Source organism: Nanorana parkeri, unplaced genomic scaffold (assembly GCF_000935625.1).
Source record: "Nanorana parkeri isolate BGI_ZX_2015 unplaced genomic scaffold, ASM93562v1 scaffold15, whole genome shotgun sequence".
Lineage (NCBI taxonomy): Eukaryota > Metazoa > Chordata > Amphibia > Anura > Dicroglossidae > Nanorana > Nanorana parkeri.
The window spans coordinates 1,769,035-1,784,960 of record NW_017306283.1 but is presented as its reverse complement, the minus strand read 5'-3'; the positions used below and the strand labels follow the sequence as shown (position 1 = coordinate 1,784,960).

The following is a 15,926-nucleotide window of genomic DNA, read 5'->3' as shown; positions in this document are numbered from 1 at the left end:
AAGAAAGTTTCAAAGCAGGGGCAGCGTATGTGTGTACAGAGTGGGACAGCTGAAATCCTTCACTGGGGCCTGCTCATCACTGGCAGTGCCAATGAGTGACAGAGTAGGGTAGTCAGACTTGGTGCATGGGTTGACCCATAGCTGCTTCCATAAGTGGCTTCTATTTTGCAAATTCTCCTTATAGGCAATACAGAGTGTTGTTATACATATCTTCTTTATTTATTTATACTCATAAGACCTAAAGAAATATATTTTTATAACAAAATATGTCTGAGATTGAAATGAGAGACAGCTTGTCAGAAAGGAGACAACTTCAATTTGTGCTCTGGGAATCATTTTTCATGTATTAAATGCTTAATTGTAAAACAAATATTGTATATATCATAAATATGGAGAGAGAGAGAGAGAGAGAGAGAGAGAATGGATAGATAGAAAGAGAGAAATGCTGCAAGGACAGTGTTCTGTACACGGCAGAGGCTCCCATCCAGCACTGGGGGCCGTTAATGCCAAGGCTAGCACGGGGTGCCAATTTTGGGATACAGCAAAGCTGTGTTACATCATGCACAGTCACACGCCAGCCTTGGAACTAGCATTGATCCTGAAAGTTGGGCAATGAAAGCTTCCAGTGCTGGATGGGACCCTCAGCTGTGACAATTGTAACAGCCAAGCTCATTGTATCTCTCCAAAGTAAAAAAGTCAATTGAGCAACATAGGGACTGCCTCTGCTGACCTACTCCAGAAGAAGTAAATTGCCTGTTGTGGTGACCTAGTGTCAAATTCTTTATTTAAATACATTTGGCTTCATTACTCAAAGCATTTCCCTTTCAGTCCAATATTCCCTCCCTTACAACAAGCATTAAGCAGTGTGTCAGGGAATCAAATCAAATCAAACATATTCAGCACATCTCTGCAATACATGTACATTTCCCCATGGTTTGTCTCTTTAAAAACAATGCAAGTACAGAAAAATCCAGTAAGGTTCCAAGTTCCTATTTGAGTTGACAACGCTGCCTCTGCAACACTGCAATCTCAATCAGGGTTGTCAGCCCTGCCCAGTTCTTTATTTTGTACTACAGAACACCTCCCCCTTACATAATGGTGATGAGGAGAAGGGAAGGTGTGCGGTAATCTGACAGAAAGGGTTGCTTGGGATTTTAATATAGCTAATACGGTCATACACAGCTGTTGTATGGCTCAGTATACTCTATGGAGAATAAAGAGTTGGGTGAGTTTTTGTGAAGGGTATGAGTAGAACAATAAGAGCAGGGGTAGGCAACATCGCACTCCTGACAGGGGAAGTCGAGCTGCTCAGTCACTGCTGGGAGGGAGGAACAGTAGGAACTGAGAGAATTATGTAAACAACTGCAGCACATCTAGAGTGAACTTTGAGGATGAATTGCACCACTGTGCCTGCAACTACAGAGATCAGTCAGGGCTTGTTTTACAGTTCATTTACTGCTTCTCAATATTATGTATACACTTGACTGTCTATTGCCAGGTCACAACTACATTTTAAAGTAAACCTGTTGAAAAAGAAGAAACACAGGGGCTACCATGGTGACCTCATTCTGAAAATGCTAATTTTGTGTATGTTCCTGTTCAATATTGTGCACTAACCTAGAACAGTACATAGCAGTTCAGGATAGAGACTGTAGAGGGGAACATCAGAAGTCCTTATCTGTATACTTGTTTTAGGTCAGTGGTTCAAGCTATTGAAGAAAGAGGGCCAGTATGAGAGCCAGACAAGTGGTATTGTCAGCGATGGCCTACTCCAGCGGTAGGTAGCCTCAGCATTCCCATGAAGCATGGAAAGACCCTGACAGCAACAGGCTTGATTCCCAGAGGCATGATGGGACTTGCAGTGTCATCACAGCTGGAGTGCCCAAGTCTTCTACCCCTGATAAGTTAAAGCTACTGCTCGCGGTATACTGAGACGCCACAGTATACATCGGCTAGAACTATGAGGTGAGTGAAAAGCACTCACCTCATAGTTCTCCTTTAAAATTAACATATAATTGCTCCTACCGATCCCCTCTGCCCTGATTATCCTGGTATGAACGCTCTGCTCTTCAATACCTCTCTGCGTTATACTGATGTAGGCAAGCTGTGCCGCATATATTTACAGCAGCTGCCCAGATTTCATTCCCGGCTGCAAATTTGTTTTCTGAGTAAAAAGAGCCAACATAATTTGGCTTCTTTGTGATAAAAAAAAAAAAATCCCAGATCTTATTTAAAGGAAATTGCAGAAGTTTCATTAGGTGGAACGGAGTGCTGGCACTTAATCTTGTTTTCCTCAAAACTTTTATTTTTTTCCCTTCCCGCAAAGTCATTTATGCAGATTGGGAATTTGCAAAGCACGAAATTAGGGAAAGAACAAAAAACAAAAACACACCAAGAGGCAGAATCTGCATGAATACACTGCAAATGAAATTGTGTTATATGCATTACATGGGTGCTTTGGTCATTGGCTGAAAATAAGGCCATGTTTAGGATAAAGGATATATACTGTATAATATATATTAGAGGTGCACAGAAATGAAAATTTCAAAACCGAAATTAAAAAAAATGTGATAAATATATATTATTTCAAATATTCTTGTCATCAGAACAGGAACAGAGGGGAAATCTTCCAACAATTAAAGGAGCTTTCCCTTCGCTTTGGACAGATTTCGGCTCACTTCCTCTTATGTCTCTGAAACAGGAAGTGAACTAAAATCTCCCAATGAGACGCCAATAGCAAAAAAAGCTCCCTTATTTTTAGATCTAGATATACGATACGAAGTTCTTGTTCCTGCCCGTAAGAGAAGCCACTCCCACTTCAAGCCTAATGTCAGCTTTCAAACACAGCTCCATATAAAGGTCGATTTCAGGCAAAGAATCTGAAAAATGATTTAATGAGACTCGCATGAACATAAAACCGAAGGAAAGCGATATGCCTGGGGTTGTCACTGTAATGTATATGGCTCTTTGTGAACATTCATCTCTAATTATTGTCATAGAGAGAATTCTGTGTTCTCTTCCTCCCTCTCGCTCCCGCCACCCACAATCTCAGGCATTCCCGCGGTGAAATGACTTACGATATTGATTACGGCTCCGAGGAAATTAATCAAAATGGATGCGAAGATGATGACATTCCTCGCCAAGTACGTCTCATTAATCCAGCAGCAGGTTTTCCGGAGCACCAGGGGAAGACATTTATAATCCTCCGCGGTCGTTATCAGGACCAGCGCCGAGTGCAACATGATCAGAATCGAAAACTGAATCACCATCGGCATCATCCTACAAAAAGAAAAAGAAGATATTCAGGGCATGGCAAGAAAACAGAGGAGGCAACTGTTGTTCATGGCTGCTATGGGGCCTGGGGGGTGGAAAGGGGCCCCATTAGGTTGTTGAGGCAATTTGTACAGAACATGTGATGATGATTCAGTAATGTATCATTAAGGGTTGGTGTTAAAGTCTACAGTGTGGAGACGACTTCAGATGCACAAAAGTAGTCGTTGAGAATTTGCCATCGTTACTCAAAGCTCAGAGAGAGGTCATCAGGGGGAGCCCCATCAAATTTTTTCTATGGGACCCCATGATCTGTAGTTAAGGCCCTGGGTACAGGTACAGCACCCCTGATAGGTACAGGTACCGCACCCCTGATATTGATACAAAATCCAGAATTAGAGTGAAGTGGGGTTTTACCAGTAGCCCATAAAACATACAGGGTTATTCACAAAAGGGTGAAGGGTTTGGAGAAGGCAGGATAAGTGAACAATCTAGGACAACATAGCTGATTTGGAAAAAGTCTTGAAATAAGCTCACTTTCCAGTTGGGCTATGTTGTCCTAGATTGTTCACGTCTCCTGCCATCTCCAAACCCTTCACCCTTCTGTGAATAACCCTGAGAGTCTATATGTATATATATAGACTCTAAAACATCCCCATTTATTTATACACTGGAAAACAATGTCCACATCAATAAAAACAATCCTCCTGCATACAACCGAAACACCTCCTGTAAACCGAAGAGAAGACAATGGCATTTGATAGGAATTTGCTTTATCCTCGTCTCAAAAATGAAGTCACTAATATAAGAGCTTGCTCTTGACTGTATACATGTATATGATGGCGTGCTGGTGTACATCTCGACACGTTTTACTGTAAAAGCTTCCTCAGGAGTGAGGTGTTCATATAAAACTTTAGTTGCATCACCGCCTGCAGAATCAATCAGTGCCGTAGACATTTTCTTTTTGTGCGCAATCCATATTGGTGTTGACCTCCTCCACCCTTTTATCTTTTGCATCTCATATGGCTTGCTCCATGTGCGTGTCGATTTACCATTCGAGCACAAAGAAGGACCATGTACATCTGGTCTACATTTCGGCATGCTTCTCTATGAAAGCCTTCTCAAGAGGGAGGCACATGTCTCTAAGCGGGGGTTTACAGGACCACTATTGTAAGATATCGGAGTAGTGGGGGTTTTGGCGGCCATCGTGTCTGGGTTTTGTCCCCTCCTGTGCGAAATGCGTTGAGATGTAAACCATCACGGCATTATATACATAAAAGTCAAGAGCAAGCTCTTATATTATTGGATTCATCATTTCTGATGGTACAAAGGACAGAATGAAAGGTAGGCACTGATCTTGTCCATTGTAGTGCCGGTCCCCATCCTCATGGTACCAGCAATCAGCATAAAGCGTATACATATTTCTTAACTGACCTCCGATGAGCGACCCTCTTAATTGCGTCATCTGCCTTTCCTTGGTTTCTGTTCTAGTTGTAAAGAAGACCTGTCACATATATGAATCATCTCTAAAACTAACACTCCTACTTCACCTTTTTGCCCTCTTACTCCTATTCGAGATAATTTTGACTTTCCACAAAGTCTCTCCCCCTCATTCTTCTCCTGTTCCTCTCCTGCACTTGTGGTGAGAGACTTTCTCTCTCTTGGATTGGTCATCTCCAAATATAAACTCACATCCCTTGGTGTTTCTGCCTCCACATTAGATCTTACATCTTCTCTCACCCTCATAAGGATTTTTTTTCTCGCCCCCTTACTCCCTTTGAATCTATTTTCAATGACACGTCTCCAACTTCCCATTTGATATCTACTTGCTCTGCTTATTGATACTCTAAGGAAATCGGTTTCCCCTTCCCCTCATAGTAAGAGTTTGTGGGAACCTGACCTACAATGCTCCTTTACCGATATCCAATGGCAACGGATTTGCCTTCTGACACATAAGTGCTCTATTAGTGCCAAAAAGCAGCTCAGTTCTTACTGCTCCTTCCTCCCAGTAGTGACTCAGTAGTGCAGCTCACTCTGCCAGTGCTCCTGCATTTTCAGCAGAGATTATACAGGTGGAAGGCTGCTCAATCTCTGATGGGGGAGGGGGACCGTACTGAGTGAGCAGAGTTTTTAAGTAATTGCTGAAATGTAAGGCAGTGGGAGCTGCTAAATCACTAATAGGAAGGGGGTACTGGATGAGCTGAGCTATTGCTAAGAGGAGGGCTGAGCTACTAAATCACTGCTGGGATGGGGTACTGGGTGACCTGAGCTGCTGAGTCAGATTTGGTGAGTTAACACTGCCATTGGGAAACAAGGAGAGGAGAGCTGTCCATTCACTGAATGGGAAAGCAGAGGCACTGCTGGGAGGGAAAGGTCAGAGTGAAATGAGTTGATGATAAAACTATTAGAACATCTTCAGTGCTGTTGCTGAAATTTAATACTGAATTGCTCCATAGTGCCTACAGCTACAGATGTCAGTGACAGCTTGTTTTAAAGTTAAGGCTTTGAATATATTTATTTATGGCTTTGAATATACACATATATGATATATATATATATTATATATGTAAATACCATAGCCTGGTCACAGGTTCACTTTAAAGCACAGCAGTCAAGAATGCGTTATGTCTATCCTCATAACATAACCTCATGCTGGTTGCATGAAAACTACTCCACCTTAAATATTTCTCAAATGCTCCCGGTGTCTAATTTGGAAAGCTTTAAGAGGGGAGAAAATGCTCCATTCAGCGCTATCTATTTTTTTGTTTGCAAATAGCAAGTGTGTCACAAGAGCAATTTTGCTAAGTACATCTCCGCAGAAGAGCTCCTTTGTGCTGCCTCCGCTGCTTGGAAAAACACGGCTCTGTCTCTGGCTCCTGTCAATGGATTCTAGATCTAAGATGTAAGGAGGATGACTGCTGCAGTGAGTTTAAGATTAGTAGGGATGGAAAACATGAGCATGTAAAAAGACACAATTATGTATCTCAGAAACAATGTTGGAGCATTGCTAAAAAGTTGCTCTATTTCTTTTTTCTCTCTTGCATTATTTTCTTGAAATGGATATAAAATCTAACATTTTGTCCCCAAGTCACAAGAACACCCCCCCCCATATTCACCTCTTCACCTCTGCCATTTTTCCCTGCCGCTCTGTTCCACCGTCATAGCCAGGAGTCCTAACCTGATGTAAGCTCCATGATGGATCCTCTACAGGGTTGAAGTGTATGTAAATGCTCCCTTTTCGTTTGTTAATGCTGAAGTGTAATTGGCTTGCCCACTCCCCCTTCCTATCAACATGCTAATAAAATGTTTAAATAAAAGCTTTCCATTTTCATTACATACATTATTTTAGACCCTGTGACATCATCACTGAGTCTCTTTGCTTCCCTATGCAATGCAGGCAGATCATGGCTGGTGTTAGTGGCCGGCAGGGGGCTGTTCAAAGCTTCCGGAAAACATCACAGCCTCAGTACTCAGTCCTAATGTAAGTGGAGGCCGTTTCTAGGGAGGAGTTGTAGGAATTTCAAAAATGCCATGATGGGTGGGTGTCAGTCTGTAGAAGTGGGCATTCCTTGGCAGAATGCAATTGCATGAAGACCGCCCTAGGTAATGCCCACTTGGGATGCTGAACATCCATGACTGAAAACCCCACAGAAATGTGCCTTGCTGGGTGGGTGTCAGTCTGGAGAAGTGGGCATTCCTTGGCAGAATGCAATTGCATGAAGACCGCCCTAGGTAATGCCCACTTGGGATGCTGAACATCCATGACTGAAAACCCCACAGAAATGTGCCTTGCTGGGTGGGTGTCAGTCTGGAGAAGTGGGCATTCCTTGGCAGAATGCAATTGCATGAAGACCACCATAGGTAATGCCCACTTGGGAGGCTGACCCTCCATGACTGAAAACCCCCCAGAAATGTGCCTTGCTGGGTGGGTGTCAGTCTGGAGAAGTGGGCATTCCTATGCAAACTGCAATTGCATGTCTAGATAATGTCCACATGTAATGCTGAGGCTCCATAATTAAAAGATCTGACATCCAGTGAATGTAAGGGGTGGACCAGGGAAAGTCAGGCTGGGAAAGAAAGGGCTAGACGATTTTGAACGTGCTCTTTGGGTTAGACACACTTTAATAACTTCCTACCCCACTATGTTACAGAGTTGGTCTTCTCAGGTTGCCAACCACTGCATCCTGGAAGGAAGGGGAGAAGGTCAAATCATCCATACTAAGAATGATTTTAAATATAGGAGCGTGGGTGGGGGTTGGGTATGGCAAAGGTATCAGTAGGTGGAGGGTTACTCTAAGAGAACCCCATGACTGTCTGACTCAATAGTAAATGAATGGCAGGGCATATTGTAAGCCTAAACCCTTGGCAAGGTCATGATCCTGCCACCACTGAGCTCCACAATGATTGCGCAATGCCTGGATTTTCCAACTTCTGTCTTATACCTATGATTATCTTTAGACTTAACTGAGTCATGCTGTCGAAGAAAAAAAAAAAATGATGTTCATTTAAATCAGAACGTGATTGTATCTCTTCAACAGCGCAAATACCGAGAAACATGTTCCATAGTTATTTTCCCAGATGTCAACCTTTGGAAAACGTAACGAAACAACCACTCCCATGAGTTTTCAGCAAGCGTGAACCGACTCATCGCATTAAGTTCCCATTACGGGGACACGATCGTCCAAATAAGATCAAGACACATGATTTCATACTCGCGCAGCATCGCAGCTGCTTCCCAACACTCGCTTTAATCAAGATTTGTGTTCGCTAACTTATTTATCATTAGGTGTGAAGGCGGATGATGGGGGTAGAGATCTCCGCCCGCACGTTAGAATAATTACAACGCGGCCTTGATACTATTTACACATATAAGAGGCCAATGATAAAGCGGAAGTCCTAAGCGTTTCTTTTGTGTGGGGGGCATGAGCAGTTTTTTTTAGCCAATGGAAAGCTTGTTACAAGGAGGAGCAAATCATGTGGAAAACATGTGAGCATTTTTCAGGCACCTCAAATAAAGAAACATATTTACCCTAAATACGGCATAAAGAAAACTGTTCAAAATAACATTTTTGACGATGCAGCCCAAATTACCCAAATTTAGAGTTTCCACTTCTGTGATATTTGCCGACATCAACAATGGTAATTTCACAGCAACATCAATTTCGCTAAAATGGCTCTGCTCATTCCTACTCAGCACCTGTTTGTGATCTCCGTGGGTGTATAGGAATACGAATGGAAGCACAGTCAGGCTTCTATCTTCCGGAATAGGCTTCTAATAGTTATCCCGAAAGTGAGTGCTCTGATATAGGGAACATTTATAAATGTTAAAGAAGAACTCCAGGGGAAAATTAATATTAACCCTTGCAGTGGGGCTACCTCCACACTGCAAGGGGTTAACTGCTCGTTTATGTGTAGGGAGGAAAATAAAAAAGTTACAGCATATTCATCTGATCCTTGGAGCTTGCTGGGTCTTAGACCGGTCCCTGGAGCCTCTTGCCCCCCTCCACTGCAGTGGTCTAACGTCCCGTACACAGTGTATAGAATGTGAGGACACCAATGGACATTCCATTGCTGCAGCGTATGAGAGGAAAGCACTGTCACAGATGGCCATCTCCAAAGATCGGGTGAGTATAAGGTTGTTATTTTCCTCCCTAGACCAAAACGTGCAGTTAACCCTTTGCAGTGCGGGGGTAGCCCCACTGCAAGGGTTAGCAATAGTTTTCCCCGGAATCTGCTTTAACATTGCCTAAGCAGTACCCTGAAAATAAAGGATCTTTTTTTGTACTCACCATAAAATGCTTTTCTCAGCTTTTATTTAGGGCCGGCTCACACCACAAAGCCCCCGTTCCAGTGCGTTTGGCCTCTGCCGTTCCGGGTGTGGGCGATCGCACTGCGGGCTAGGGGCGTGGCTGCGGTGTGACTGACTTTAATGTACCGCCACACCCCTGAACGCAGGGAGCTGGCCGGCTTGCGTTCCAGAGGCCGAACGCTCAGGAACACAGCCTTTGTGGTGTGAACCAGCCCTTAAGGACAAACATCTGACTACTGGGTTTAGAGCGCCACCTTCAGGAGTAGGAGACTAGGCACGAAAAACAAAAGCACAGCCTAGGGGCAGCCCCATGACAGTGAGCAGCACCAAGCACCACTGTATGCACAACACAGGGGAGCAAGGGGAATCAAGGTACCTAGATCTGGAGATATTCACTGTGTCCTTAAATGAACGGAAGAGAAATGTACCTTTTGTCTTCCTGTTTTGTTCCTCCTTTAAAATAACATTGCACTTCCTGGTAGGTGAGGGTGCCTGGGCACTCCTGTACTGTAGCCCCATAGCTGTATAACTGCAGTGTGAGATCTCAGGCACTGCTGCCTCTGACTGCTAGTCTCAGGAGATCTGGAGTGAGATTTGGTGATATCATTATTATGCTGCTCATTGTTCTCCTTGCTGGAAGCTCTGACATGAGGAAGCAAAGCCCTGCCTCTAACAAGATGGCCACCTCCACACAAAGAGTCCAGAACAATAAATGGTTAATTCAGTTATGGGGAAAAGATCAGCTACAGGGAGACCACACCAATACCGGAGACAAGTCCGTATCCTTATGCTGGCCTTTTGCTCTTCACAATGAAACAGAACAAATCCAAAATATATGAAAGATGGCATTTACCTTGAAGACGGAAGCAAGCTTTGGATTGCGGTGATAAAGATTAGAACCATGAATGCACAGACCAGGTTGGACTTGAACACTTCATCCCTCATTTGCGAATACTGCAATACATAAAACGTAACATGTAAATGATGTTTTCGTTGCATAATATGACATTTTCAATCGCTGGTTTTGATTTCGGTTGGTGCCACTCAACAACACAATGACGCCGTGAAATGCAGTGTAATTATTCCTCATTGCTGTTATCCTGCTAGTTATTATAATGCGTTACCTGGAAATAATGATAGATCTGCCATCTGTACACATGTGTTTTCCTCCCTTCAGAATATGTATCACTTAGCATGAAATTAGAAACAAATGCTCAAGAGGACGGATAATCATTTCAATGTTTTAAAGAGACACTGTATATGCAAATACATTATCTTCTATTAGTTATCATATCATTGTGTCTGCGTGTGGTAATGGTTCAATAACTTGTTTTTATGTGTAAACTATAATGATATCGTATGTATGTCTATAGGGGCAGCCAGAGCTGATATGCCTTAAATGCCGTGTTATGCCACAACAGATCTACTCTCTGTAAAAATCTACAGCAGGGGTAGGCAACCTCAGCCATCCAGCTGTGGTGAAACTACAAATCCCATGCAGCACTGCAAGACTCTGACAGCCACAGTCATGGCTTCCAGAAGCAAAGGAATGATGACAGTTGGAGCGCCGAGGTTGCCCTGCCCCTGCTCTACAGCCAGGGCTGGATTTACTCTCTCTGCTGCCCCAACGCCAGGTTCCTCAATGCGCCCCCCTCCCCACCATACCCCCCTTAATGGAGAATGACAACCAGATGGTGGCAGGGTTCAATTTAATTTTTTTAAATTTTTTTCTACTTTTTATCACTTTTTTTTCAAATTTGTAATTTTTTAAAACTATTTTAAATCTTTATTTATCTTATTATTTTTTACTTTTTGACCTGCATGCTTGCATACAAGGGATCTCGGGGACATCGCCAAACTCACTTGTACCAAACAAGCAGTGGCTTTCCTGCTCCACATTTAGTCCTGCTTGTCCGAAGGAGGGCTAAATGTAGAAAAAAACTACCCACCCGGGTGTTGGCCCATTGGATATCCACTCTACTGCCCCTCTACTCCCTGCTGCCCTGAGACCGGGCCTTGGTGGCCTTGCGAGAAATCCGGCCCTGTCAACAGCCTTTCATGACATGTGACAACTATGATGCCCCTTGCAGCCTGTGATCATGTGATCTAGGCTTTAGGTCATAGAGTTTAAAGGAGATCTAAACGACTTCATGGCCCCTTCACACTACCAGTGTTGGGCTACGTTGCCCAACAAAATACAAGCCAAACAGCCTTTTTATGGGGCCACTTAGCTGTGAGCTGGAAAAAAAGGACAGGTTTCTATGTGCAGTGGTAAAAGCAAAGGAGTCAAATGAGGACAAAGATATAATAATGCACTACAACGCATGTTATACAACGTTACATCATGTAAAATTGCATGCCAGCAGATGTGTGTTATGCACATGCTAATGCATTCCCTATAGTGTGACCGAGCCCTTGATTTCTGGCAGGATCAACATGAAGTTTTTTTGTTTACACTTATTAAACAAATATAAGAAAACACTTTAAATGGTATATTCATGAAAACAAACAAAAGGGAGCAAATAAGAGAAATTCATTGTTAGGGCCGACATACATGAATAGCAGTTATATATCCCCAGAGAAAAAGCCATATTTTTCTTTACTTAAATATTGTGATTTTATACTGCTGACTGTTAGTGAGAGGTCAGAGGTCTTGTGCTGGTCTAGCGACAGTAAAGTGAATACTGATTGGTTGCTAAGGGTTACCGCATTTCTTTGTACCTTGCTCCTCGTTCTGGTCATGTAAATCAAGGGGAGAGGGGGGTGAGGGAGGAAGGAAGGGAAGGAAAGAACAGAAGGAAGGAAATAGAAAAAAGAAGGGAAAAAAAGAAAAGAAAATGAAAGGAGATAAAAAAGAAGGAAAGAAAGAAAGAAAAGGAAAGAAAGAAAAAAAAAAGAAAGGACTAAGAAAAGGAAGGAAGAAAGAAAGAACGATAGATAGATATGAGAGTGGTTGGAAAGAAGGGAAAAAGGATGTAAGAAAGAAAGAGAAGAAAGGAGAAAGGGATTGATATAGCAAGGAATGAAGGAAGAAATGTATCTTATTTTATAGAGATTTACTATTAGCGTAAAGCCTAACTGAAGCCTCACACATTTTTCCCTCTTCATAGTGCTGTATCCTCGCATGTTATGATTTTTGACTGATTATTGCTTGGAAATTGCTTTATCTCAGTGAAAATGCTGCTTCCTGCCCTCAGACTGCAGTGCTCTGTGCTGACATAACTAAGTAACAGCCACACCCCTCAACACAAGTATTCTTGCACAGACTTGTATCGTAAAGAAGGGGATCTGGTGTTATTGACCAGGTACAGATTCCTCAGAGCAGTGGGACTAAAGGTGCCCATACACTGCACGATTCTCGTACAAGAATCGCGGGAAATCCAGCGATCGTATGAGAATCGTCTTCCGTCGAACAAGCAGGCTGGAAAACCCGCCGGGAATCGTTTGCCCGTTTGCAGTCATCGGAAGCCCGCCCCTCATTGCAGTCATCGCAAGCCCGCCCCTCAGAGGGGTGACTGCAAACGTATGCTTTTTTTAAGTACTTTACAACCCTCGCAAGACAAAAGTCTTGCAAGGATTGTAAAGTGTATGGGCACCTTAAGTCTGGTGCCTATTGGACTGCGCAGTTATATTTAGAATTTGTCATTGGAGAAAAAAGTATCTGTCAGATACAATGCGTAGACATCTAAAAATCATCCCACCATATGGGCCAATAGGAGTGCGTGGAACGTGGAAGGGAGTAGGCATGCTTTGGACACTATTAGGAAGTGCTGGAGCTTTGCCTGAGAGGACGGCCTGGCATTCAGGCGTAGCAGCAAGGTACGGGAGCTACTGCAGTTATGTGCACCTCAAGATCCCTGCATTATATACCCAGTGATGGATTAAAATTAGGGATGCACTGATACCGATACTAGTATCAAATCGGTGCCGATAACAAGTATTTGGGTGAGTTTGGGTGATAATGGAATTTTGGGTCAGAGGGAGATCTTCCTTTGACCACAAGTGCTGGGGGAGCATGGACCCGCCTCCCTGATTGGCTAGGAAGCCGGCTTCACTTGTTGCTAGGCAGTCTGGCTTCCTAACCAATCAGGAAGCCGGACAGCACGTAATGACCCGCCTCCCAGCTTCCTGATTGGTCAGGAAGCCAGTCTGCCTAGGAACAAGTGAAGCCGGCTTCCTAGCCAATCAGGAAGATGGGAGGGGGGTCATGACATGCCGCACCCTGCTTCCTGATTGCCTAGAAGCCAGCTTCACTTGTTGGTAAGCAGCCTGGCTTTCTAACCAACCAGGAACCCAGGCAGCACGTCATGACTCGCGTCCCAGCCTCCTGATTGGTCAGCAAGCCAGGCAGTCTCGGCATGTGAACCCGGTGTTCTTACTCAAGAACACCGTTTTCACAGGCAATCATGAGGCCGGGTGACGGGTCATGATCCGCCGCCCGACTTCCTGATAATCTGGGGACATGGCACCGGTAAATGGTATAGGCAAGTACCAAGAAAAAAATATCTGAAAAAACGGTGTCGGTGCATCCCTAGTGCAAAATACGCAGCAGCCTACTTTTTAGAAGATAATTAGTAATGGCAGCCACTCTAATGTTATTGCAATAGATCTATAAGCCCTCAATAAAAGTTTCGTTTAACCACATGCTACATATGTCCCAAAAACATCACGGAAGTACACAGGACGTACATAGAGCACCCCGCTCTGCTCTCCCCCTCAACTCTTATCCCGACCCCTGGGACTTCCATGCAATACAACACACAGTACAATAAAAAAATCAAGTGAAATAAAATAAAGATTAAACGTCTGAATTCCATCATTACAACTACTGACCCCATACAGTTACTGGAATACAATATTTTTAATGTTAGTCACCAGTATGTAGGCACAGAGCACATGATGATGCAATTGCTAATTGTTTGTAGGCGATCTTCAGGGCTTTGCTCCCCAGATGCTGTTTTGCAAACCAGCGATCTACCGTACCGTTAAAAGAATTACTGTAATTACTGGTGCAAAGGTGAGAAAAAAAAATGCGGCCCTAGAGATGTTTTCAGAACCCAGCATAACCTCCCAGATGAATCTGGGCAGGGCATGCTGGGACTTTTAGTGCCACAGACAGGGCTGGATTCCCCACAAGGCCAACCAGGGAGTAGAGGGGCAGCAGGGATGTGGAATTCCTATCTCCCGATGCCCAGGACATGCAGTTCCGGGTGCTGGGCAGGTAGTTGTTTTCTACATTTAGCACTGCTTTGGGCAAGTGATCTCGGCGATCACTTATATGCAGCTTGTAGGTCTGCTATTCTCCATGGGGGGGGGTTGGCGGGTAGGGGTGTGCATTGAGGAACCTGGCCTTGGGGCAGCAGAGAGAGTAAACCCGGCCCTGGCCACAGTAGTTGGAGACCTTCAGGTGATATCTGACTGCTGTAACGGAGTGAATGGCATGAGTAGTAATCTTATAACAGAGTGTCCTAAATTATTTCAGCACCAGGGACAGCTCCGTAGGTTTGCTTATGTTAGATTCCCGGGACAACTAGCTCAATGGTAGATTGTAACTCTGTAAATAGACATTTTTAGAAAAAAAAATTTTAGCAATAGTCCTGCCTTTCAACCTGATTGATATTTGAACAATGACTGGACTTTACAGTATATCTTAACCAAGTGACAGGAGCTGAATATATTGCAGCTTAGCAGTCCTTAGATGTGATGGCTGCAACAGTTTTTCAAGCTGAGAACAGAGAAATACTTGATGATCCTGCCAGAAATCCAATAAACTTGTAACTTTCTCTGCACTCATCTGAACACTTAATGTTATCTGCTTTCCTAGTTGTCCTCTGTGAACTAAAGAACACCCCCTCCATAAAAAATGGAGATGGGACAGCAGGTGTGTTACTGGCAGGATCAGCAGGTGAAAATGAATCAAAGTAAGCCTGAAAAGAGAAAGCTAATGCAGCCATTACATCTAAGGACTGATAAGCTGCAATCTATTGTATTTTTGTTATTGGGTTTAGGTAAAATTCAAATAGTTTATGGGTTTTTTTTGGGACAATTAAAGATGATTCTGAGCTTGGTTTGAAAAATCTTGTATGATATATCAACACTGATTGTGATGCAAGGTTTTCAAATCCAGTGCAGAATGCTTTCAGTATCAATAGTGTATTCATTTAGCTATAGGGAAAAGACGGGGTTAGGTCAGCCTTTCCTAACCAGGGTGTGTGGCTTCCTCAGGGGTGCTTTGAATTTTTCACACAGTGACATGCCTTTCTATGCTTTCTATGGTGCAGGCAGGCTTCTGATGTAAAGGGAGAACTCTGATCTGAAAGGGGGTCTCTAATGTAAAGGGAGACTCTGATGTGAAAAGGACTCCTGATGTGAAGGGTGGGCTTCTGATGTGAAGGGGTGCTTGTGATGTAAAATGAGAGGCCACTGATGTGAAGGGAGGGGGCTCCTGAAGGGAGTTGCTGGGTCATCCCTATAATGAGGCAGCCTGAGATGGTTGCCTCAAGCAGCATCTCATTGGGTCACATGGAGGCACAGCTGCCTCCCCCTTTCTGGCCAAAGTGTACTAGGCTGCAAAGAGCTCTTAGCAAACTGTGATGCTCTGGCTGACATCCCACCCAACTCCTGGCAAGCAGTTATGTCAGCGAGCTGAGAGGGATGCTGGACAGAGGCATGCAAGGTGTGTGGACACTCCTGATTAGATGGTACTGAGAAGCAATCTAGTGGCATTAGTGTAATGCGAACAGCATCTGCCTAGCAATATGATGGGTGCAAGCAGGGCCGAATATGCTGGGGGCAGCAGGGAGTAGAGGGGCAGGAGGGGTAAGGAATTCCTATCTTCTGATCCCTT

The 15,926-nt window shown here is 43.8% G+C and overlaps 1 protein-coding gene across 2 annotated transcripts in view; it reads right to left on the bottom strand.

Moving 5' to 3' along the window:
* The window catches only part of ADCY8 (adenylate cyclase 8), a 242,886-nt gene that overhangs the window by 48,384 nt on the left and 178,576 nt on the right, over positions 1–15,926 (bottom strand). For both annotated transcript variants that reach the window (XM_018558861.1, XM_018558869.1), the window contains 2 exons: positions 9,933–10,033; positions 3,078–3,279 (listed from right to left, as the gene is read on the bottom strand). In XM_018558861.1, coding sequence (XP_018414363.1) covers positions 3,078–3,279; positions 9,933–10,033 — 303 coding nt within the window. The remainder of the gene's footprint in view (positions 1–3,077; positions 3,280–9,932; positions 10,034–15,926) is intronic.